Raw genomic sequence first — 22,799 nt, forward strand, 5'->3', positions numbered from 1 at the left:
TAGTCTTGGTTGAGTGAATGCCTTATAAAGGGATTCCAGAGTTTTGAAAGACTTAAGTCTAGTCCTTACTCTTGATGCTGGCCAAATCTAAGCCATTCCAGGCACACCCTGCTCTCATGCAGGACCACAAACCAGCATATTCTCACTATTCCTCCAAATGGCATATATTCCCATCCTGCCTTGTTGCTCCACAATTCTACAGCCACTAAATGGCCCATAGCAACTCTAAATCCTTCATATGCCCAAAACTAGATTAGTAGGCTCTCAACTTTTAAGGTGGGCTGATAGATTTGCATTGTTTGTATCCAAGTTCTGAGAAAAGGAAGGCTAGGCTACAGCTTGTCCTGTTTGGCTCTTAAGAAGATTGATTTTGAGTCTATTACAGGATTGTATTCCTTGGTGTTTAACAAATTATAGGAGCTTAGATGTTTGTGTAAGTAGACTGTACCAAGGCAAAAGGGTCCAGCAGTTACAAGATTCATTTAAATTAAAATGAACTAATAAACACATTCTTTTTTTTAAATGATAAGTAAGTTACCACATCCATCACTTGGTTTTTATACTCAATAATTTGGGAAGCTAGAGCTTTTTACAGGGTGACTAAGGTCACAGTGGGCCAAATAATTTGTTGAAAGTCAAAAAACAGGTAAGTGGAAGAGGTAAACAGATCATGCCTATTTCCAAAATTTAGCTTCATGTTGTCTATAGAATCATATCCGAACTTTGGTAAGACTTTGACTTGGGCTAATAAACTTTCTGAGCCTCAGTTTCCTCATCTATATATTGAGAAGATCAAAGCCATTGTGGGAATTATGTAATTTAAATTGATATATAGTGGTACCTGATAGCTGTATTGTGATATTGAGCATTCATTCACAATCTGTTACTAGTCCACATGTGATTGACACCTATTTGCAGAGCTATGTGTGCTTTTTATGTAGGTAGTATTCAAATGATACCTGGGCAAAAGGGATATAGGTGCTTGATAAGTGGAATCAGGACTAGAATTTAGGTCTTTTCAGTGTCTTTTCAAGCTCTGAGGTAAGCACTGAGGGGCTAGTCCTGAAATGTCACTGAATAGCCTGGTCTGCAGTGCAGGTGGATTTGGTTTTTGGGGAGCCAGCCTCAGTTCTGAAAGCAAGCTCTTGGATGACCTCTTCTGGCAAACAGAGGAAGACGTAAGAATTTCAGAGAGAGTGAGACAATGACAGTGCTTTACATTGTTTACAGTGAGGGGGTGGGGTTAATACGAATTGTGTCATTCTTATCCAGACAGTGGACCTGTGATGTGGTTGTTACTGTCTCCAAATACATAAAGAAGCCAACTGCGTGCCCATGGTAGTTGCATCTCCGCTTTCTTGGAAGCTAGTGCCCTTTCTGCTGCACTAGAAAACCACAAATGGGTATAGAGAGGAAAACTGAGAGGGTAAGATGAAGAGTGGGACCAGCTTAAGTCTGGAGGCCTTGTTTTTTTTCAGCAGCTAAAAGACAACTGGAGAAGTGGCTTTAAAAGAAAACTTGACCACTGGTGGAGGAAACCCTTCAAGCTCAACGAATTCAATACTTCTGTTGTACAGATAGGAAAGCTGAAGCTTGAGGGGGAAAATATGTAGAATTTTACAGGGACGATATGGTAACCACCTAGATTATGCAATCACCATTTCACTGTATTTGTGAAACATTTGTTATATCATGTATGTATCCCTTCTAGAGTAGGGTAGGAAATGATTGATTTACAGTATGGTTTCTATTTTATTATGGGAAATCTAAAATGGTCTTTAAAAAAAACTCTAAACCTTGGGAACAAGAAAAAAAGTTTCGGTCTGCAATATTCTCATTAATTCCAGGACCAGATGAAGAGAATGAAAATCATTTGTCATAATGTCAACCTATAAATATTTTGAAGAGATTCCATTGATATAAAGCATAAATATCTCCTTGCTGAGAAAGATAGGAGCAGTGTTTTCTGACTATAAGGAGTGTGTGTTGGAGCTACAGGAGTATGGAAGCCATTTCAGAAACATTGCCTGGGTGAGGTTTTGTTTCTGGGTCTGGCATGGAGTGAGCTTGCCCAAGTCCAGCTACACCTGCTATAATATTTTTTCTTTATATTACTATAGTGTAGCTCAAGGTCTGAATTTAGATGACTCTCTCTAGTAGTCTGGAGCAGTCCCACTTTTTCTGCCTGTAACTGCAGGCAGCATAATGGACAAATAGGGGAAATATTCTTAAATCTTGCTGGAAGTTTCTTGCTATGATTAAATTGTATGTGTGGGGAAACAGGCGGGGAGGGGACTTGGTTGGAGTCATTGGAGTTACTTCCCTAGGACTATTTCACAAGTTCTGCTCTGATGTGTTTCTCTTTGATTCTTCCAGAGGCTCTGGCAGAGAGAACTCAACTGCCATGGGAAATGGGTTACAGCCTTCATAGGACATACATGCTAAAATACCAGAGTGGAATGTTGTCCTGGTGTTTGATGGGATTCTCAGGTGAGAAGCCAGTCTTAGAAGCAAGTCCAATAGTGCTGTGAAATACTTTCTTTCATGGCCAAAACAACAAGAAACTAAGATTGTAATCAGCTTGAGGGCCAAGACTCTCCTCTTTCTTAACCTCTCCCTACCTGCCTACCACAAGGTCTGGGATGGGGTTCCAACCTTGACACTGAAACAGGGAAATAATGAAACCTTCTCTAACATACAGTATACCCTTTTCTTTAACCCATCAAAGTATCCAGTATTTGCCTTTGAAAAATCTCCTTCAGCTTCCTCTTTTTAATAGGGTAGTGAGCAGGCCAAGAAAGGCCAAGTAGCTTACCTGTGTTTCCATGGTGAGCCTGAGGGAGCACCAGAACAAGGACTCACTTCTTATTGGCCTCTGTCCACCTCAGAAGGCAGGTGTTTTAATAGGATACCGAATTTCTGAAGTCTTTTAAGAAAACAGTGGAATCTAAAGAAAGGCCAAAACCAAGGCCATGCAGGGAATTGTGTGGCAGGGCAAGTGTGGGAATGGGAGACCGTTATGCTTACATCTGTATGAGACAGCAAATGCCTTTTGTCCCCAACATGAGGTGGCTGGTACTGCTCTGTAGCTGGTTAATGGCCTTATGTAGAACATAATTTTCATCACTGGGCTCTTGAAGGGTATATTTTGGGCTTGCCATTCTCTAGACTCTGACTTTTTGACCCAATGTTCCAATGGAAATTTTCCAGAGCATTTAAGTTTCAAAACGCACATACAAGAGGAAGAATAGACATTGCAGCCTCAAAACAAACAAGACAGGAGCTACTATGTCCATTCTAGTCCTCCCCACCCCCCATCCCCTCAGAAATAAACCAGCATCTTCTGGAAGTGTTCGGTTTCACAAAATGAGATGCACAAACTGATGAGAAAGGAAATGCTGGCAGGGAGGCAGTGGGAGGGGCTGGGGGAGAGCACAAGAGGGAGAAGTAATGGTCTGGATGCTAGCTGAAGAAGCCTTAATGATCCTAAAAATTATTGGGCAATAATTTCTACTTTGGAACTCATTTTGCTGTTCTGAAGAATGATAAAGCACCTTAATTATTGCTTTAAATAACCACACAGCTCCATCAAAACAGCATGTAATAGCACCCATGTTTGAACAAACCTATCTCCTGCCATTGCTGTCTTTACAGCTTGAGAAATTCTAAAGGAAGCAACAGGATAATTTGGTAGAGGCATCTATTCTGGGCCCTCAGCATTCTAGATTACTTGGGTGGGGAGGGCAGCAGTTTAGGATTTTTCAAAGTTCAACCTACCCAAGGATATTCTTATTGGGATTTCAGGGTACTGTGAAACCAAAGCCTTTCCAACATACACTTTTCCTTAACGCTGATACAAGTAGTTCAACAAGCCAGCTCAAACACAAGGCATATTTCTTTTACTCTTTCCTTTGGTCAGGATAAGCTATTTCTGGCATTGTAGAGCTGCAGAAAAAATAGAGGATTCTCAATTCAAGTTCCTGGAGTTGATTTCTGGGAGAAGGAGCTTAGTGGAGGAAGAACAGATAAATCATATTTTAAGAACAGGTTTGTTTAGAGAACTTTTGGTCTGATAGTTTCCTGGATCAAAGACACTTTATATCAGAGAGTAGAGTTCCATTCGACCTTACTCAGCAGACCATACCAGCCTCTTAGAGTGCAAGCTTTCTAGTCAGTCCGAGAAACAACAGCCCATAGGGAAGACCCTTTTCAGAGCTGGAGTGGAGGGCGGGGAGACCGTGCAGAAGGTACTTGTTGAGTGAATCTGGTAGCTTCCAGAGAGCGGTACTCATCATCTCTGGGCTGGGATTCCAGTCAGGCAGGAGAAACATTGCCAGTCTCTGCTCTCGACCCCAGTCGTCAAGTTCATACAGATTGTACCGCCAGCAAGCCCTTCACTTGCCAGCTGCTTTTACTAAGGAGGCAGCTACTGCAGACATGGTGAGAACTCTGCTCCCTTCAATTTCAATGCATTACAGTTAACTAAGGAGTCTCATTTTCACAGAAGACTGACTCACCCGTGATGGTAGCAGCTTAGCTGGGACTGATCTCTGCAATCTAATATCATGGAGCCTCAAAAAGACACAATCTCTTTTTAATGATGCCCATAAAAATGTGTGCTCTTTTTTTTTTTTTTAATGTGTACTTTGAAGGGAAGGGACCAACTCCTGTCATATTTCTCCCTAGTATGAAAAAAGTCTATGACAAATATTGATAGGCTTCTTATTGAAGCTTAGAAGAAGAAATAATTTGGGTCAGATCACCTTCTTTTATCTTTTTATCTCTGTCTCTCTCACATGCACACTCTGCATCTTTCTATTCACTCCTGTCCTTGGTCACTCTCTATAGCCTTAGCCAAGAATGGACTCTTGAATGTTTGAAAGGACCAGAGGGTGGCAGAGCTGAGCCATTTATTTTGGCTGCTCCTAAAACTAATCTAGGTAAGTTGCAAACTAAGGTGAGAAGTTATTAGTATTATTATCTATCTGCTTAGTTGATATTTCTTAATTTAGGTGTACCTGCAGTATTGGAGGTGGGTGAACTTAACCATCTGCTCTATGCCAGTATCCGGTTCAACCTTCCTGTATAAATACTGGTCTAGCCATGTAGAGGGTTTGAAAACCAGCAAACCACTTATTACATCTAAATAAGGTTTTCCCCCTCCCATAACATTTGGCATATGTCATCCCCAAAACAGAATATATCCTCTGTGCACAAACTGAAGAGGAAATTAAGAAGGCATTGTCCTATATTTTGGAGCCAGCTAAAAAATGGTCTTGGCCTAAATTATCTAGTTGATTTTTTTTTTTATAATGATAAAATCTATTTTTGTTGATATGGTAAAGATCATATCATGGTAAAAACCATTTGATATGGTAAAAAAATTACCATTTGATATGGTAAAAACCATGATAAAAACCAATTTATTGCTCAATCCTTATCTCATTATATATTAATGATAATACCTTCTCTCTGAGCATGCTCCATTTCTAATTCACGATGGTATTTTTGACTTTATAATGATTGTTCTTTTCCCACCACTGCTCATCTTTAACCAAGTGGAGCAAAAAGCAAAATCAATCTGCAAAATTTCCGAAGAAGAAAGGTGACAAGGATTGTGTGGGTCCATGTACGTGTGTGTATGTGCATCTGGAGGGTTCAGAAATCAGGAAGTGACATTAAACTTTTCACTGTGTAAACCTCCTGTAGTTCAAGCACATGGACCAGTTAGAACTGGAAGGGGTTAGAGATCTGTACCACTCTCCCCACTGTGTTTGTAGAGGAACTAAAGCTAAATCATTTACTGAGGGTTCCCCAACACATTAGTGGTCGGACTAAAATTCTGCTTCTTGTTTTCACTGCTATAATGTATTCACTCAGATTAATTTTCCACGAGGAATACCAAGTTTGAAATAGTTGGAGGAAAAATATCAGTGACCTCGCTCTGTGTCTCAAAAAGATGACTCTATTGTCTGTTAGATGCTGTCAACTAGCCCTGGCAGCTCCCATAGGCCTATAGGTTGGGTATGGTGGCAGAAGTTCAAGGACCCAGCAGAGGTTGGGCAAATGGCCCAGTGATTTCTCTCTTTCGGAGAGATTCCAGACACCTTGTACGAGGAGCCCAGTTTGAAATGTGCAGATACTGCTGTGTGAATGGAGGCAGAATGTCTTGGAACAATTGGTGCTGTCTTTAGTCCCTGACAGAGACCTAATGCCTTTGCTGCTTGATCACCTAGACATCAGACATTATGAATTTAGTCCAGTAATGAGTAAACTAGAGAAAAGGGCTGCTTTAATTTTTTTTAATTAAAAAATGTTTTTCCCCTTAAAGTGAATAAAGTGCTAGTGAAAGGGTCAAATAGCCTCTCCAATGACTCACGCGCCACTGCAGAATTGAGGATTTCCTCCCTTAATTAAAGTGAATGTCGTGCTAATATCAGTTCAGTCTGGAACTGGCAGTATTTGTTCAAATCTCTCTGTTTCACCTTTCCTCCTTTAGATGCAGTTTGTGGTGGGGAAAAGGATAGTCGTAGATGAGAGATTCCTACTCAGGATTCCGGGTTCTATCCCACATCATCCAAGGCTAGAATACAGTTTAACTTTCTGGTCTACCCAGGCCAAGAGAAGGGAAGGCAATGACTTACTGACCTTGAAGCTGGATGTAAACAGTTTTTTCATTCAAGCCTCAAAGCCAAATCCTTTTTTGGCTGCACAGTGCATTTTCTTTACCAAGATCACACTAGATCTTTGTCTTGGCTTGGTTTTTTGGGGGCCTCTATAGAGGTATTAGCTATTGTGCCACAGGGAATGGGAGAAATTTCCCTAGGGGAAGGAGCTTTAGGGAAGAGTTAGGCTCCCAATGTCTTCCTTCTCTCCTCCCCCACACTGGGGATACTCTAAAGCCACATGTGAAACCCCAAGCCTCAGGACAAACTGATTGTCTGCTGTGTTCCACCATCTACCACTACTTTGATCTAGAGCCAAGACACTAATATGCAAAGGAAGAAATGTACCCAGTATTCTGGTCACAGGCCACAGCAGGAAGCATGCCCCGTACAGCAGTGCCATCATTTCAGGCATGATGCTATTGGCAGAGAGGACAGAGGCTCCTGGAGGCTACTCCTATCTTTAATTCTATGGTCCCTTTTGCAGACCTTCCATCAGTGAACATCCATGTCCTTTAGCAGGCCCTCACCCTTACAACTTATTTCCTAGTCTCTCTCCTTTTTTTCTGGAGTGCGCTAGCTAACCTGGGATAGTTCTGGCACTTCAGAGTTAGAAGGAAAGAAATATTTATCTAACTTTCCTAAATGTTAAAGCTAAGCAAAGCACCAAAAGAAAAACAAAAAAGACTTATAAAAATATAATGGGGTCATCCCCCCACGCTTCCCACATTATTTGTGGCATATGAAATGTCAAAATATAATGAACAGACTTTCGCAACATCACTATCTCTTTCCACCTGTATATATCTGAGTTGTGGCTGCCTCATTACTACCCTTTCACATCTTAAAACTTCACTCGTAGAACCACTATATAATAAATCTACTTCATCCCACGGACCCCACCTTCCCAAATATATATCCACTTGCAATTCCAAAGAGACTCTCCAAAAAAATAGATATTTGAAAAAAGTGCATCTGTGTATACTCCATCTATCTGCATATTTTTCTTGAGATTATTACTTTTTTTTTTTAAACCATAAAAAAGATTGCATATTAGCAATATAATGGGAAAACCATGGCGGCCATTTCTGGGTGGCAGTGAAGGGTAAGTGGGGTGGGTGTTGAAGCATAGAAGCAAGAGGGCTCAGAGAGAGGCAGGTGTGGTCCTTAGCCTTGAGACCTGAGGACTGATATGGGAGTTATCTTGATTATCAATCCTTGGGCCTCTGAGATTTCCCATCTCCTTAGTCATACCCTCTCTTCTCTCCATCTTTCCCTATTTCCACACCCATGACCAGGCCGCATAACCCTCTTGAAGCAGAGGTGGAATGGCTTTTTGGCATGTGTCCACCCAGGCCAGTTTGAAGACAGGCATGGCATTTGGAGGGCTGTGATATGGGACACACACCAGAGCAAGCTTATTTGTGACTATTTCCACTCTGGGAAAAATTGTCCGTCACTTCTGTGACTATAAAAATTTAAGCAGTTACTAGGCTGATAGGTTTAGAAACAAATCTTTTGTTCTTGTGTTTTGCATTAATATTAAGCATGAATATATATCATATATTACATTGCTTTCCTTCTGCTCTGGGGCAGACTGCACTCTTCTTCCAAATAGGAAAACTGCACAGCCCATGGACTCAAATTTTTGAAAGCTGTTATTCCCCCACTCCCTACCCCCCACCCCTAGCCCTCCCCTTCCTCCCGACCCCTCAGTTCTTACATTAGAAAAGCCCTTCCCACCCCCCTCCCACCAGCCCACCCGAGGTTAAATAGTGCCACATTCTAAGATTCATGCATCACTGCATTTTGCTATTGCACATAGTGCAGAGAAAGGAGTTTGTATGTGTGCCCCCTCCCTCTCCTTTTCTCTTCCTTAGGCTCTCAGATTCCTGTGCTATTCCCACTCTGCCCTCTCCCAGCCTCCCCCCACCCCTCCATCCCAGACCCATCACTGGTTGTGGACATCCTCTCTGCGGACAATCTTGTAGATGATCCAGTAGAACATGTTGAAGATGAGGAAGGCCATGGGGAAGCCAATGCGGGATATTTTGTCGATCTTCTTGGCCCTCTGGATGAAGAGTTTTCGCATCTCCTCTGGGGACTTAGATGGTGCGGGAGGGGGGTTGGTGGTATTGTTGTTGTTGGCTCCTTTAACCGAGATGCCGTCTTTGGCCTGCAGACAGGCTGGGCCCATCCCATAGGCAGAGAAGTTGAAGCGGCCTTCTCCAGCCTCATCCTCCTGGAATAGATTCAGCATGGGGCTCTACTTAAAATAAGACAGGGGCTGGGCACCCTCCCTGCAAGGCACTCCCCTGGGGGCCAGGCCAGGCCCATCTGGTTCTCCCTGCCTCTATCATTCCAGGTTTTCTGAAGGCTTTTAAGCTGGCTGGGGAGTTATGCCTTATAGAGGGGCGCCACTTGCATGCTGAAACAGATGCAAACCAGGGGATAGGAATGTGCCTAGAGTATGCAGACCTATGTCCAAGTCTGGCTTGGTCACTTGCTGGCTGTGTAGCCTTAGGCAAGTTACTTCTTTGAGTCTCAGGGGTTTTTACTTCATCGTTTCCTGTGAGGGAAAATATTCACCCTACTACATCAAAAGGTTCTTTTGATCATCAGAGTGAACATCTACATGAGCAGATGTTCTGGGTGCTGTTTTGTTAGAAATCAAGGGGAAAATTTGGAGAGATCCCCTGCTTTGCCTCTGTTGCCTCCTTGCCCTCTTTCTCCACCCCATTCCCCAGATGATGTTTTCTTGGGCATGGGTTGGAGGGAGGGGGCAGATGGCCTAGGAGAGAGCAATGCTATGGACCTTACCTGTTTCACACGGCGGGGAAGCCATAGCTTCTTTCTCCCTCCACGTTCCCACAGCCCTGGCACTTGTGACCTCAGACGTACCTCTGGATTAAGTTATCATTCAAGGCCCTCCATCATTTGGCTCAACTTACCTTTACAGGCTTCTGTCCTTCCCCTTGCTTTCTGCTTTGCATACCTGGCAGTTCGGTTGCACTTTGCAAGTCAGCCCTTGTGCATTTCTCTCTCCCTGCCTTATATGCTCACTACCAACATGCCTGGTGCCTTTATTCCTCTAATTTCTCCCTTTCCTAGCTCCTGGTTATCTTTTACTGATCTGACTTATGGAGACACTGTTGTCTGCTCTCATCATGTCTGGCTTTATCATCTTCCCGGGTGAGCTCTGGTGGCACCGAGAGCCTCAGCTGAGCTGTTGATTCAGTGTGTAGCTCTGGGGCATTTTTATCAGCTCACATTGTGCTTCTAGGGAGTGAGGGTTCTTAGAGTAGGAGGCCTATCTTCTGCTTGTTCCTGTGTAGGACAGGGCTGATGTAAAACAGAAGACACACACACACACACACACACACACACACACACACACAAACAAAAACCAAGACACAGTAGAGGAGCCCCTTTCCAGGTCTGTTCCTCACCCTTGCTTGGGCCACCCTAGGAGCAACTTGTGACAACTTCAGCCCAGTCTTCCTCCTGTCTCCAGTCCGGTCCCCCCAACCCATCTGAGTTGTCATAACACAGATCTTATTGGTCTTTTGTTTGAACTTCTTAATAGGCTGCCCCTGGCTTCAGGATAATTAACATCCTCACATGGTAAATGAGGCCTTGGATGACCTGAACTCTGCCTGCCTCTCCAGTCTCATCTGTGCCGTTCTCCGTCTGACATTCTATGCGCCAGTCACCCTGAAATATGTACATATATTCAAAAGTGCCATTCTCCTTTTTCAGCTTGGGCCTCTGTTCAAATTGTTCTGTCTTCCTGGCACATACTCCTAACCTCTGCTTCCAATGCCTTCTCTTTCACTGAACTAATGTCTTACTCTGAAGCCTTCCCTGAGGGCGAGGATAGTGAGGTGCTCTTGCTATGTGCTCCATGAGCTCCATGTACATCCCTCTCTTTTTTTTTAAGCTCTTATCAAATTATGTTTCTTTTAAAAAAATACAATCTTTATTTCTTGCAAACCTTTTTATTTTTTAGAGAGTGAGGGTGGAGCAAGGGCAGAAGGAGAGAAAGAGAATCTTAAGCAGGCTCCATGCCCAGTGCAGAGCCTGACATGGGGCTGGATGTTAAGACCCTGATACCATGGCCTGAGCCAAAATCCAGAGCCAGATGCTGACTGAGCTACCCAGGCGCTGTACATTATGTTTCTTGATTCATGTCTATTTCTCCCATTAGACTCTAAGCTTTATGAAGGCAGAGTCTTACTCATGTTAATTGCACCCTCAACACTGAACATATGCACAGAGTTCCTGGACTTAAGCTCAAAGCTCAGTAAATATTTGTGGAATAAATAATAAATGTTTACTAGTATATCTTCACTACTCCTAGTTTCCTTTTTTTTTTTTTTTTTTATGAGGTTGTATTCCTGGCACCAGGGGATTTGAGACGTGAAAAATGCTCAAGAAATCTTTGGCAAATGGTTGAATCTGGTCCAACACCCTCACGGCAGAAAGGGGGAAAGAACATGTGCTTGGCAAATAGATCTCAATAAATATTTGTCTCTGAGTAGGGCAACAGTAGAAGGTTTGTGCCAGGGCCAAGGAAAGGAGTTGGGGGCAGCTGTCCAAATTACTGGACCCTGCCCCTGGAAGGGGGTTTGAGTCCAACTCCATTGCTTATGAGTATAAATCTGCCCTAGCTGCAGGATGTGATGCTTGAAAATGTTTTCTCGCTGGGTTCTAGTTATGCAAGGGAAGCACCAAATTAATTTTATATACAGCTTTGGGCGAATTATTCTCTGCCTTCCTCATCTATTAAACATGGGAGTGGAAGGGGTGGAGGTGTGGCCTGGAGGCCCCATCTAGTTAGATGATCATCAATTTCACACTTTAGCTAGGAGAAAGGAAATTCGCTAGAAAGGACTGGAGAGAGGCTTGCTATTCCTGTTCTCTCCAGCAGATGGCAGGAAATGAAAGCTTGGGGATGGAGTCGGGGGGAAATCTGGTTGTCTCTTCTAGAACCCAGGGAGGTTGGGCGTATGCCTGCCCAGTCGGGATCGCAGATTTCCTAATAATCTGACTAATGAGGCCGGCCAGGGAATTTGAGGACCAGATGCTTTGTGCCCAACAAATGAGGTAACATGGGAGGATGGTGGGAGTTGAGGAGCCTGGCCAAGATCACAGGCTCTGACAAACTCAGGCATGGAGCTAGTTACTTTTCACTCCCCATCTGGGGCTGAAAACCCCCTCTGCACCCTTCCCACTGAAGAGAGGTTTCTGCAGCCCAAGCTTATGCACTGCTGATGTACAAGCCACATCCAGAGGGGTTTACTGCAAAGGAAGTGCTGTTTTATGCAATTCTGCATCCTTGTAGTTTCTGACATTTCAGCCAATTTCAGAACCCTTAGGAACAAGGTCACACTGATTCAGCCACACATAAGGGGCTGTGCAGGAGAAATGTGAGTGAAGAAATGAGCCAGGGCTAAAAAAAATCTCTAGTCAGAAGAGACCATGGCAAAGCAGAGAATGTGTTCCTACCCACAGGCAGTTCTTATGACCTTGTATCAGGTGGGACATGAATCCAGTGGGACCAGAGGCTGTGACTTTTTGAGTGAAGATAAAAGTGTGATTTTTAAATGCTGGCACCTTATTTTATTTTATTTTATTTTATTTTTTTTTATAAATTAGTTTTTATTGGTGTTCAATTTACCAAAATACAGAATAACACCCAGTGCTCATCCCGTCAAGTGTCCCCCTCCGTGGCACCTTATTTTAGACTTCTAAGACACTGCTAGTGAAAATACAGATAGATGCATGTTGAATTAGAACTCTGGCTGCTGGTTTTTGACCTTTGCCTTGGGATAAGTCTTGCTTCTTATTTGTGATCTAATAAATCTCAGGGTTATTTTTATTGGCTTCAGGTTGGAAACATTGATGGACAGATAAGCAACTGATTGTATAGGGTCAGAAGGAGCCGTGGGACCTCAAGTACCTACCCTGCTTTTGGCCCTAGCACCTCTGTGATCCTAGTGACTTGCTTCTCCTTGCTATTGTCACTTGCATGGGCAGAGTGGACAGAGATGCCCTCTAAGAACTCTTTCAGCACTACTAACATGCTGTGAGAGAGGGAGGAGGGAATGGAGCCCAGATTTCTGATCAAATCTGATAGTGGCTTTATTGACATTTCACCTGGCCCCAGAGAAAGTTTAATTTTCCTCTAGTGCATAAAACTGGTAGGGAGTTGGTGAGGGTGGAGGCAGCCTTTGGAAGTACTGTAGGCCCCTCATACCGCACATTTGCAGGGGATTCCATTTACATTTAGCCTATGCAAATAGCATCTCCTGGAGTTGTGCAGCGCACAGTCTACTGGCCTGATGCTAGTCAAATATTTTGGACATAATCTTCCCAAATAAGTGTCCCTTTAACAAATATTAACCCTCTTTTACCCGAGGAAAATGGAAAAAGCAGCTAGCCAGTGGGAAAAAAGGAAAAATAATAAATTCTCAAGATAGGCATGTTTGGTCAGTTCCTTGCTTGGATTATTTTAATAGTCAAAGGCTAAGTATCCAATGGGCAGTAGGGTCTAAAACTAGAGGTCTTTTGAGAATGCCTGTCTGACTTGCTGCACTGAAGATAGTTTTCTCTTCCTTTTTTTTTTTTTTAATTTTATTTTTTTATTCATGAGAGACAGAGAGAGAGGGGCAGAGACACAGGCAGAGGGAGAAGCAGGCTCCATGCTGGCAGCTTGATGTGGGACTCGATCCGAGGACTCCAGGATCACGCCCCTGGCCAAAGGCAGGTGCCAAACCGCGGAGCCACCCAGGGATCCCGATAGTTTTCTCTTCTAATGCAGATTTAGAAGGATGGTTACACCTGAATGCCCATAGACATTTTCTGTCTTGAAATGTCTGCCTCCTGCCAATGGTAAACTACTAGAAGTTAATTGAATCAGATAGCTGATGTTTAAGAAATACACTGATGAGAATACTGTGTGCGTGTAAACATTTTATTCCCTGGCCCTTATGTGGCAGGTATAAAACTTAAAGCTACCTCATAATCTGATTTAATCTTCACCACAGTCCTCCATTGTGCCAATTCAGTCCATTTTACAGATGGAGAAACTGGGCCAAGAAAAAGGCTATCTTTAAATCACAGTGATTAAAAAAAAAAAAAAAAAAAAAAACAGGGATGGGACACCTGGGTGGCTCAGCGGTTTGGTGCCTGCCTTCGGCTCAAGGCGTGATCCTGGAGACCTGGGATCAAGTCCCATGTTGGGTTCCCTGCATGGAGCCTGCTTCTTCCTCTGCCTGTGTCTCTGCTTCTCTCTCTCTCTCTCTCTCTCTCTCTGTGTGTGTGTGTGTGTCTCTCATGAATAAATAACTAAAATCTTAAAAAAAAAAACAGGGTCCTTTGACACAACACATTGCAGCTGATTAGTAGACAGCTATTTGAAGCAGGTCAGTCTAAAGCTTATACATCTGTGGTGTATGGCAGGTATTTGGTATGGCCTGACAGGTCATAGTGTATTATGGGTTCTTGTTTGCTCTAATCTAATCTATTGCTGGAAAAACTTCTGGGTAGGCTCTCTGACTGGAAGGGCTCCTCTTTGTTCATTAGGTTATCCCTTTGTCCATTTGTTCAGTAAATGCCTATAGCATATTCACTATGTGTCAGGCATTGTGTTAGTTACCAGAGATAGCACTGAGCAAAAATAGACATGGTCTCCACCATTATGGAGCTTATAATTCAGTGGAAGAGATAAGCACAAAACAAATACATCATTGAATGAATACATCCCTCCTTTCTAAACATATGAATGGGAATCCCTTCCTTTGGCTGATACAGTCTATGCTGAGACAGGTCTTGGGGAAAAGTGCTTCATTGGCTAGGGGCCTGTGTAGGATATAGTCTGCATGGCCATACTTGACAGCCTTGCATGAGAACCTCACTACAGGACCTAGACCTTGACTCAGGTATCAGGAAAGATGCCTCAGCTAAGAACCAGAAAATAAGTGCTTGGTTAACACTAAGCAAATGCACGGGGAGGGCATTCCAGGAAAGAACAAGACATCTAAAGTCCTATGTGTATGTTTGAGCAACAAGGGAAAAAATTAGGGAGTTGGTGCTCAGAGATCAAAGGAGAAAGTGGTGTAAAGATGAGGCTGGAAAGAAAAGTGGATTCTCTGATATCCAGAGGTGAGGATTACTAGAGAGCATCTCCAGTTCCTCCAGCAATAGCCACAAATTCTCCAACTGTGAGACTGCACTCTCACCTTACATGTCCCAAAAAGATGGATACAAATCTTTCTCTTCCTTATCTTAATGATGGTACTTTTTTCAATTTCTGGAAAAATAATAAGCCCAACTTCCCTTTTGACTACAGTCATATTAAACAGATCACATCAATGATAAATGTCACCACTGTAAAAACTACTTAATTTGTAAGGAAATTCTGTTTCATAGTAAAAATAATTGTGGTTGGAGAAAAAAAAAAGGTGAGGTGAGGTCTTTGGGGAAATATTTATAGACCAAGGTGTACAATCAGTTTGTTCCCACAGACGGCACTCTCCCCAATGGCATTTGCTGGTTGGAACACAGCCTCTGAGTTAGCAGAGGTTGGTGACTGTGTATAGATGGTCTGCCAAGTAGTTTTTTATTCACACCCTCATAAAGTGAGAGAATGCACTCTGGGGGAGAATCTTGCATGAGGCCCCTTTTATGGAAGTAGGAAGCAAAGACCTGGCACTTGGACATTCTACTCAAAGATCTTACCTTTTGTGGTGCAATGCCCTTCTAGAACCAAACCCTTGGAAATAATGCAGCCTTGCAGAAAACACCAATAAAAATCTTTCAGCCTGCCATGCTTCAAGGTCACAGCTAGTTATTATCTTAGCCCCTCAGTGTTTGCTCTATCACTTCTGTTTTCAGGTATAACTGGATCATTTCTATGTGTTATGGTTGGAAGAATAACTGCCTACAGACCCAACAAGGCATTATTTATGGGATGGGAAGTTAGGTCTTCTAGGACTTCAATCCCTATTTTATATCTGCCTTACGCACTGAGAAGGATGGTCCAGTGAAACACATATCACAAGACAAGGCTGCTTGGAACTCTTCTGTTTACTACCAACTCTCCCTCCTTAGGTAGTGATTCAAAGTCCTACCTTGTGATGTCTTCGCTTCCTCCTGAATCGGAGCAGCTCTTTGTGCTGCCGAGACACAAAGTTGACAGCAGCATACTCAAGCAGGGCTGAGAACACGAAGAGGAGGCACACTGCCATCCAAATGTCAATGGCTTTCACATAGGACACCTGAAGTGGGGATGAGAAGAACACAGGGGCATGAAGGTAGGGGAGAATGAAATATCTCAATATTTCTGCTCCTCAGTAGCTCCCCCATCACCCACTGCTTTTCCCTCCTCAGCTGGGATATTAGGAAGGTACAAAGGAAAACAGAAGAAAAATGAATCAAGAAGACTGTCTAAAACACTAGGGAAAATAGAATATGGTACCCAGAAGAGTAGTAAAGAGAGGAGGATGGGGTACTAGCAACAAAATTGAGTGAAATGAAATGTTGTGTTTAGTCTAAGGGTGATAGGAACAGAATGGTGTATATATATCATTAAAAGTAAACAGATGATGTTAAAAAGTATCAGAGTAAGATCTTCAAGAATTCTTTTCTCTATAAAAGGAATGAAGACAACAGCAGAAATGGTCAGAATCAACTGTCTCAGAAGCTCTGTTAACCAAAGGCTAACAGCAATCTTGAAAGAATTTACTTAAAAGTCAGCTGAATGCCAGTAAGAGCATCAAACTTTGTAGCATTAAAAAAAAAAAAAACTAGCTTCATTGAGATGTAATTCATATACCATACAATTCACACACTTAAAGTGCATATTTCAATAGTTTTTAATACATTTGAGATATATGCAGCCATCATCACAGTCAATTTTGGAATGTTTTCATCACCTCCAAAAGAAACCTAGTAACATTTAGCCATCATTCTTTTCCCTATTCTGCCAATTCCTGTCTCTCCCCCTACCCCATCCCAAGCAACCATTAATCTACATTCTGTCTTTATAGGTTTCCCCATTCTGAGCATTTCCTATGAGTGGAATCATACACCATGTGTCCTTTTATGACTAGCTTCAATTACTTAGCATATTTTCAAGATTCATCCATGTTGTAGTCTGTCTTTTTTCTTTCTTCTTTTTTTTTCTTCCTTTCCTTCCCTTCCCTTCCCTTCCCTTCCCTTCCCTTCCCTTCCCTTCCCTTCCCTTCCCTTCCCTTCCCTTCCCTTCCCTTCCCTTCCCTTCCCTTCCCTTCCCTTCCCTTCCCTTCCCTTCCCTTCCCTTCCCTTCCCTTCCCTTCCCTTCCCTTCCCTTCCCTTCCCTTCCCTTCCCTTCCCTTCCCTTCCCTTCCCTTCCCTTCCCTTCCCTTCCCTTCCCTTCCCTTCCCTTCCCTTCCCTTCCCTTCCCTTCCCTTCCCTTCCCTTCCCTTCCCTTCCCTTCCCTTCCCTTCCCTTCCCTTCCCTTCCCTTCCCTTCCCTTCCCTTCCCTTCCCTTCCCTTCCCTTCCCTTCCCTTCCCTTCCCTTCCCTTCCCTTCCCTTCCCTTCCCTTCCCTTCCCTTCCCTTCCCTTCCCTTCCCTTCCCTTCCCTTCCCTTCCCTTTCCTTTCCTTTTCCTTCCTTTCTTTATTCATGAGAGACAGAGACACAGGCAGAGGGAGAAGCAGGCTCCATGCAGGGAACCTGACGTGGGACTCCATCCTGGGACTCCAAAATCTCACCTCGGGGGGATCCCTGGGTGGCGCAGTGGTTTAGCGCCTGCCTTTGGCCCAGGGCGCGATCCTGGAGACCTGGGATCAAATCCCACATCGGGCTCCCGGTGCATGGAGCCTGCTTCTCCCTCTGCCTGTGTCTCTGCCTCTCTCTCTCTCTGTGACTATCATAAATAAATAAAAATTAAAAAAAATACAAAATCTCACCTCGGGCCAAAGGCAGGAACCAAACCGCTGAGCTACCCAGGGATCCCCTATATTTTATTCTTTTTTTTAAAAAAATATTTATTTGAGAAAAAAATAATGCAAGCAGGAGAGGAAGAGAGAATCCCAAGCAGATTTCCTGCTCAGCATGGAGCCTGCTGCAGGGCTTGATCTCATGACACTGAGATCATGATCCATGCCAAGACCAAGAGTCAGACACTTAACTGACTGAGCCACCCCTATATTTCATGTCATTCTTTATTATGGCCAAATAATATTTCATTATGTGGATATACCACATTTTGTTGATCCAGTCATCAGTTGATGGACATTTAAGTTTTGACTTTTGGGCTATTATGAATAATGCTGCTGTGAACATCTGTTGTACAAGTTTTTGTGTGCACATATGTTTTCATTTCTCTTGGGGCCTTGTGGTGTTTTAACCTGCCAAATTCCTGTTCTCCTGTCTCCAGTTCTGTGCTAGCCTTGAAAACCAACAGCCTGTAATCATTCTGAAAACCAGTATCCAGGCAATCAGTGGATGGGGTAGAACAGAGTTGGAGCTTCTTTAAAGCCCCATTCCCAGAGAACTGTCATTATTTAACTTGTCTTCCTTTCTGAAAGACCTCACTCACAAAAAAGGCTGTCTTTATTTGGCCTGACTTGGAGCTGGCCCAATGTGAAAGCCTTTTCCCTGGAGGCATCTGTTGAAAACAGTCAGTGGCAATTGTTGAACATCACATCAGCCTGAGGCAGTAGGTAATAGTTGAGGCAAACAATAGGCTGATTAAAAAAGCTTAAAAGGAAAATCTGGGGGAATGAGATGTCCATAGGGGGCTTTAGAAAGCTCTGACATATTTCTGGGAATTGGTGTGCATACTTAAGCCTGTGTTCTACTCAGGGAAGACCTGAGAAGGCCCCTTCACTCTCAACTCTGTCTAACCTTGACACACTGAGCAAGCTGCAAGTGAAGGGTAAGGCAAAACTGTAAACTGCTTGGCTGAGTGTTGGAGATGTGTTCTAATATATCTGTAGAGCCTTAGGAGAAAGTTGGGAGATTTCTAGGTTCCACACATTTAAGCAAATTTCTGTCCAATTTTAGCTAACCACCAAGCGGGGCAGAGACTTCACTGACCCTACACAACAAAGACCATATACAATACAATACAGACCTTAGAGAATTAATTCACAAGAGTTACTAAACAAACAGCAACAAGAATCTGATTTCCTGAGATGCCATTACATTATATAAAATGTAGTTTTCAACCCAAAATTATAAGATATACAAAGATATAAAGGATGGCCTTGCAATGGACTAAATGTTTGTGTCCCTGCCCCCCTCCCTTCATCTTCCACAGTTTGGCTATTGTGGACATGGCTGCTAGAAACATCGGGGTGCAGGTACCCCGGCGTTTCATTGCATCTGAATCTTCGGGGTAAATCCCTAACAGTGCAATTGCTGGGTCGTAGGGCAGGTCTATTTTTAATTCTTTGAGGAACCTCCACACAGTTTTCCAGAGTGGCTGCACCAGTTCACATTCCCACCAACAGTGTAAGAGTGTTCCCTTTTCTCCGCATCCTCTCCAACATTTGTTGTTTCCTGCCTTATTAATTTTCCCCATTCTCACTGGTGTGAGGTGGTATCTCATTGTGGTTTTGATTTGTATTTCCCTGATGGCAAGTGATGCAGAGCATTTTCTCATGTGCATGTTGGCCATGTCTATGTCTTCCTCTGTGAGATTTCTCTTCATGTCTTTTGCCCATTTCATGATTGGATTGTTTGTTTCTTTGGTGTTAAGTTTAATAAGTTCTTTATAGATTTTGGAAACTAGCCCTTTATCTGATATGTTATTTGCAAATATCTTCTCCCATTCTGTAGGTTGTCTTTGAGTTTTGTTGACTGTATCCTTTGCTGTGCAAAAGCTTCTTATCTTGATGAAGTCCCAATAGTTCATTTTTGCTTTTGTTTCTTTTGTTTTCGTGGATGTATCTTGCAAGAAGTTACTGTGGCCAAGTTCAAAAAGGGTGTTGCCTGTGTTCTCCTCTAGGATTTTGATGGAGTCTTGTCTCACATTTAAATCTTTCATCCATTTTGAGTTTATCTTTGTGTATGGTGCAAGAGAGGGTCTAGTTTCATTCTTCTGCATGTGGATGACCAATTTTCCCAGCACCATTTATTGAAGAGACTGTCTTTCTTTCAGTGGATCGTCTTTCCTCCTTTGTCAAATATTAGTTGACCATAAAGTTCAGGGTCCATTTCTGGGTTCTCTATTCTGTTCCATTGGTCTATGTGTCTGTTTTTGTGCCAGTACCACACTGTCTTGATGACCACAGCTTTGTAGTACAACCTGAAATCTGGCATTGTGATGCCCCCAGCTATGGTTTTCTTTTTTAAAATTCCCCTGGCTATTCGGGGTCTTTTCTGATTCCACACAAATCTTAAAATAATTTGTTCTAAGTCTCTGAAGAAAGTCCATGGTATTTTGATAGGGATTGCATTGAACGTGTAAATTGCCCTGGGTAGCATTGACATTTTCACAATATTGATTCTGCCAATCCATGAGCATGGAATATTTTTCCATCTCTTTGTGTCTTCCTCAATTTCTTTCAGAAGTCTTCTATAGTTTTTAGGGTATAGATCCTTTACCTCTTTGGTTAGGTTTATTCCTAGGTATCTTATGCTTTTGGGTGCAATTGTAAATGGGATTGACTCCTTAATTTCTCTTTCTTCAGTCTCATTGTTAGTGTATAGGAATGCCATTGATTTCTGGGCATTGATTTTGTATCCTGCCACGCTACCAAATTGCTGTATGAGTTCTAGCAATCTTGGGGTGGAGGCTTTTGGGTTTTCTATGTACTAGATTGAAATCCTAATTCCAATGTGATGGTGTTTGGTGTTGGGGCCATTAGGATGTCATTAGATCATAAGAGTGGAACCCTCAGAAGGGATTAGTGCCTTTATAAGAAGATACCAGCTAGCTAGCTAGTTCTCTGTCCACCCTGTGAGGATATAATAATAAGTAGGCAATTTGCAACTGGAAGAGGGTCCTCACCAGAACCCTACTATGCTAGCACCTGATCTCAGACTTCCAGTCTCCAGAACTCTGAAAAATAAATTTTGTTATTTATAAGTCACCCAGTCTCTGGTACTTGGTTATCGCAGCCCAAATTGACTAAGCCCCATACACAGAAAAAAAAAAAAAAAAAAGTAGTCAAAAGAAGCTGCCCCTGAGGAAGCCCAGATGTTGGATTTACTGAAGGCTTTTTTTTTCCCCCAAAGATTTTTAATTTATTTATTCATGAGAGACACATACAGAGAGAGGCAGAGACATAGGCAGAGAAAGAAGCAGGCTCCATGTAGGAAGCCCAATGTGGCACTCCAGGATCACGCCCTGGGCCCAAGGCAGACACTCAACTGCTGAGCCATCCAGGTGTCCCTTACTGAAGGTTTTAAATCAGTTACTTTAAATGTGTTCAAAGAACTAAAGGAGACCTGTATAAACAACTAAAGGAAAGTACCAGAATAAAGTCTTACCAAACAGAATAGGAGATAGAAATGATAAAAAGAACCAAATAGAAATTCTGGAGTTTAAAAATAACTGAAGAGTTCACTAGAGAGGATAAATAGCATATTTGAGCCGACAGAAGAATCAGTGAAGTTGAAGAATCAGTGAACTCGAGGTTATCTTGTCTGAAGAACAGAATGAAGAAAAATGAACAGAGCCTCAGAGATCTGTGAGGAACTATCAAATACACTAACATGTTTAATGAGTGTGCCTGAAGGAGAAAAAAGAAGCAAAATATTTGAAGAAATAATGGCCAAAACATCCTCAAATTTGAAGAAAAACACTAATGTCCACATCTAAGAAGTATGAACTCCAAGCAAAATAAAGAGCTCCACACCTACACACTTCATAATCAAACTGCCAGAAGACGAAGAGAGAATCTTAAAAGCTGCAAGAGAAAAGCAACTCATCATATACAAGGGATCCTCAATAAGAATGACAACTGATTTCTCATTGGATTGATTATATACTTTTAAGTTGGAGTGGGGGAGTAGAGATTATTAAAGCACAGAGATGACCCATGGGCATAAAGAACTGCATTGCAATTGTGAGGAGTGAGTTGTTTTTTTTTTTTTAAGATTTTATTTATTCATGAAAGACACACACACACACACACACACACACACAGAGGCAGAGACACAGGCAGAGGGAGAAGCAGGCTCCATGCAGGAAGCCGGATGTGGAACTTGATCCCAGGACCCCAGGATCACGCCCTGAGCCAAAGCCAGACACTCAACCACTGAGCCACCAGTCATCCTGAGTAGTGAGATTTCTCATTAGAATTCAAGCAGTCTAATACAGATGGCTAACAGACACATGAAAAAATGCTCAACATCACTCATTATGAGGTAATAAAAACTAAAACCACCATGAGAGAGAACACCTTACACCTGTCAGAATGGCTAAAATTAACAACTCAGGAAACAACAGATGTTGGTGAGGAGGCAGAGAAAGAGGAACTCTCTTACACTGTTTGTGGGAACGCAAAGTGATGCAGCCACTCTGGAAGACAGTAGGGAGGTTCCTCAAAAAGTTAAAAATAGAACTATACTGTGACCTAGCAATTGTACTACTAGGTACTTATCCAAAGGATACAAAAATAGTGATTTGAAAGGGCACATGCACCCCAATGTTTATAGCAGCATTATCAATAATAGCCAAACTATGGAAAGAGCCCAAATGTCCATCAACTGATGACTGGTAAAGAAGATGTGAGGTGTACACACACACATACACACACTGGAATATTACTCAGCCATCAAAAAGAATGAAACCTTGTCTTTTGCAATGACATGGATAGAACTAGAGGGTATTATGCTAAATGAAATAAGTCAGAGAAAGACAAATGCCATATGCTTTCATGCATGTGGAATTTAAGAAACAAAACATGAACATAGAAGAAGGGAAGGTAAAATAAAATAAGATAAAAGCAGAGAGGGAGGCAAACCATAAGAGACTCTTAACTATAGAGAATAGACTGAGGGTTGCTGGCAGGAGATGGGTGGGGGTGGGGTAAATGGATGATGGGCATTAAAGAGGGCACTTGTGATGAACAATGGGTGTTATATGTAAGTGATGAATCACTAAATTCTGCTCCTGAAACGAATACTATACTA

At 42.5% G+C, this 22,799-nt stretch overlaps 1 protein-coding gene across 2 annotated transcripts in view; it reads right to left on the reverse strand.

The window, feature by feature from the left end:
* Window positions 1–8,588: 8,588 nt before the first annotated feature.
* The window catches only part of GLRA1 (glycine receptor alpha 1), an 85,092-nt gene continuing 70,881 nt past the window's right edge, over window positions 8,589–22,799 (reverse strand). Inside the window, exons 8-9 of one of the 2 annotated variants that reach the window (XM_055325598.1) lie at window positions 15,800–15,946; window positions 8,589–8,907 (exon numbers count right to left, since the gene is read on the reverse strand). In XM_055325598.1, coding sequence (XP_055181573.1) covers window positions 8,617–8,907; window positions 15,800–15,946 — 438 coding nt within the window. In that variant the 3' untranslated portion in view covers window positions 8,589–8,616. Of the gene's footprint in view, window positions 8,932–15,799; window positions 15,947–22,799 lie in introns of both variants that reach the window. The other variant, XM_055325596.1, reaches the window with a different exon arrangement.

Source organism: Nyctereutes procyonoides, unplaced genomic scaffold (assembly GCF_905146905.1).
Source record: "Nyctereutes procyonoides isolate TBG_1078 unplaced genomic scaffold, NYPRO_anot_genome, whole genome shotgun sequence".
Classification (NCBI taxonomy): domain Eukaryota; kingdom Metazoa; phylum Chordata; class Mammalia; order Carnivora; family Canidae; genus Nyctereutes; species Nyctereutes procyonoides.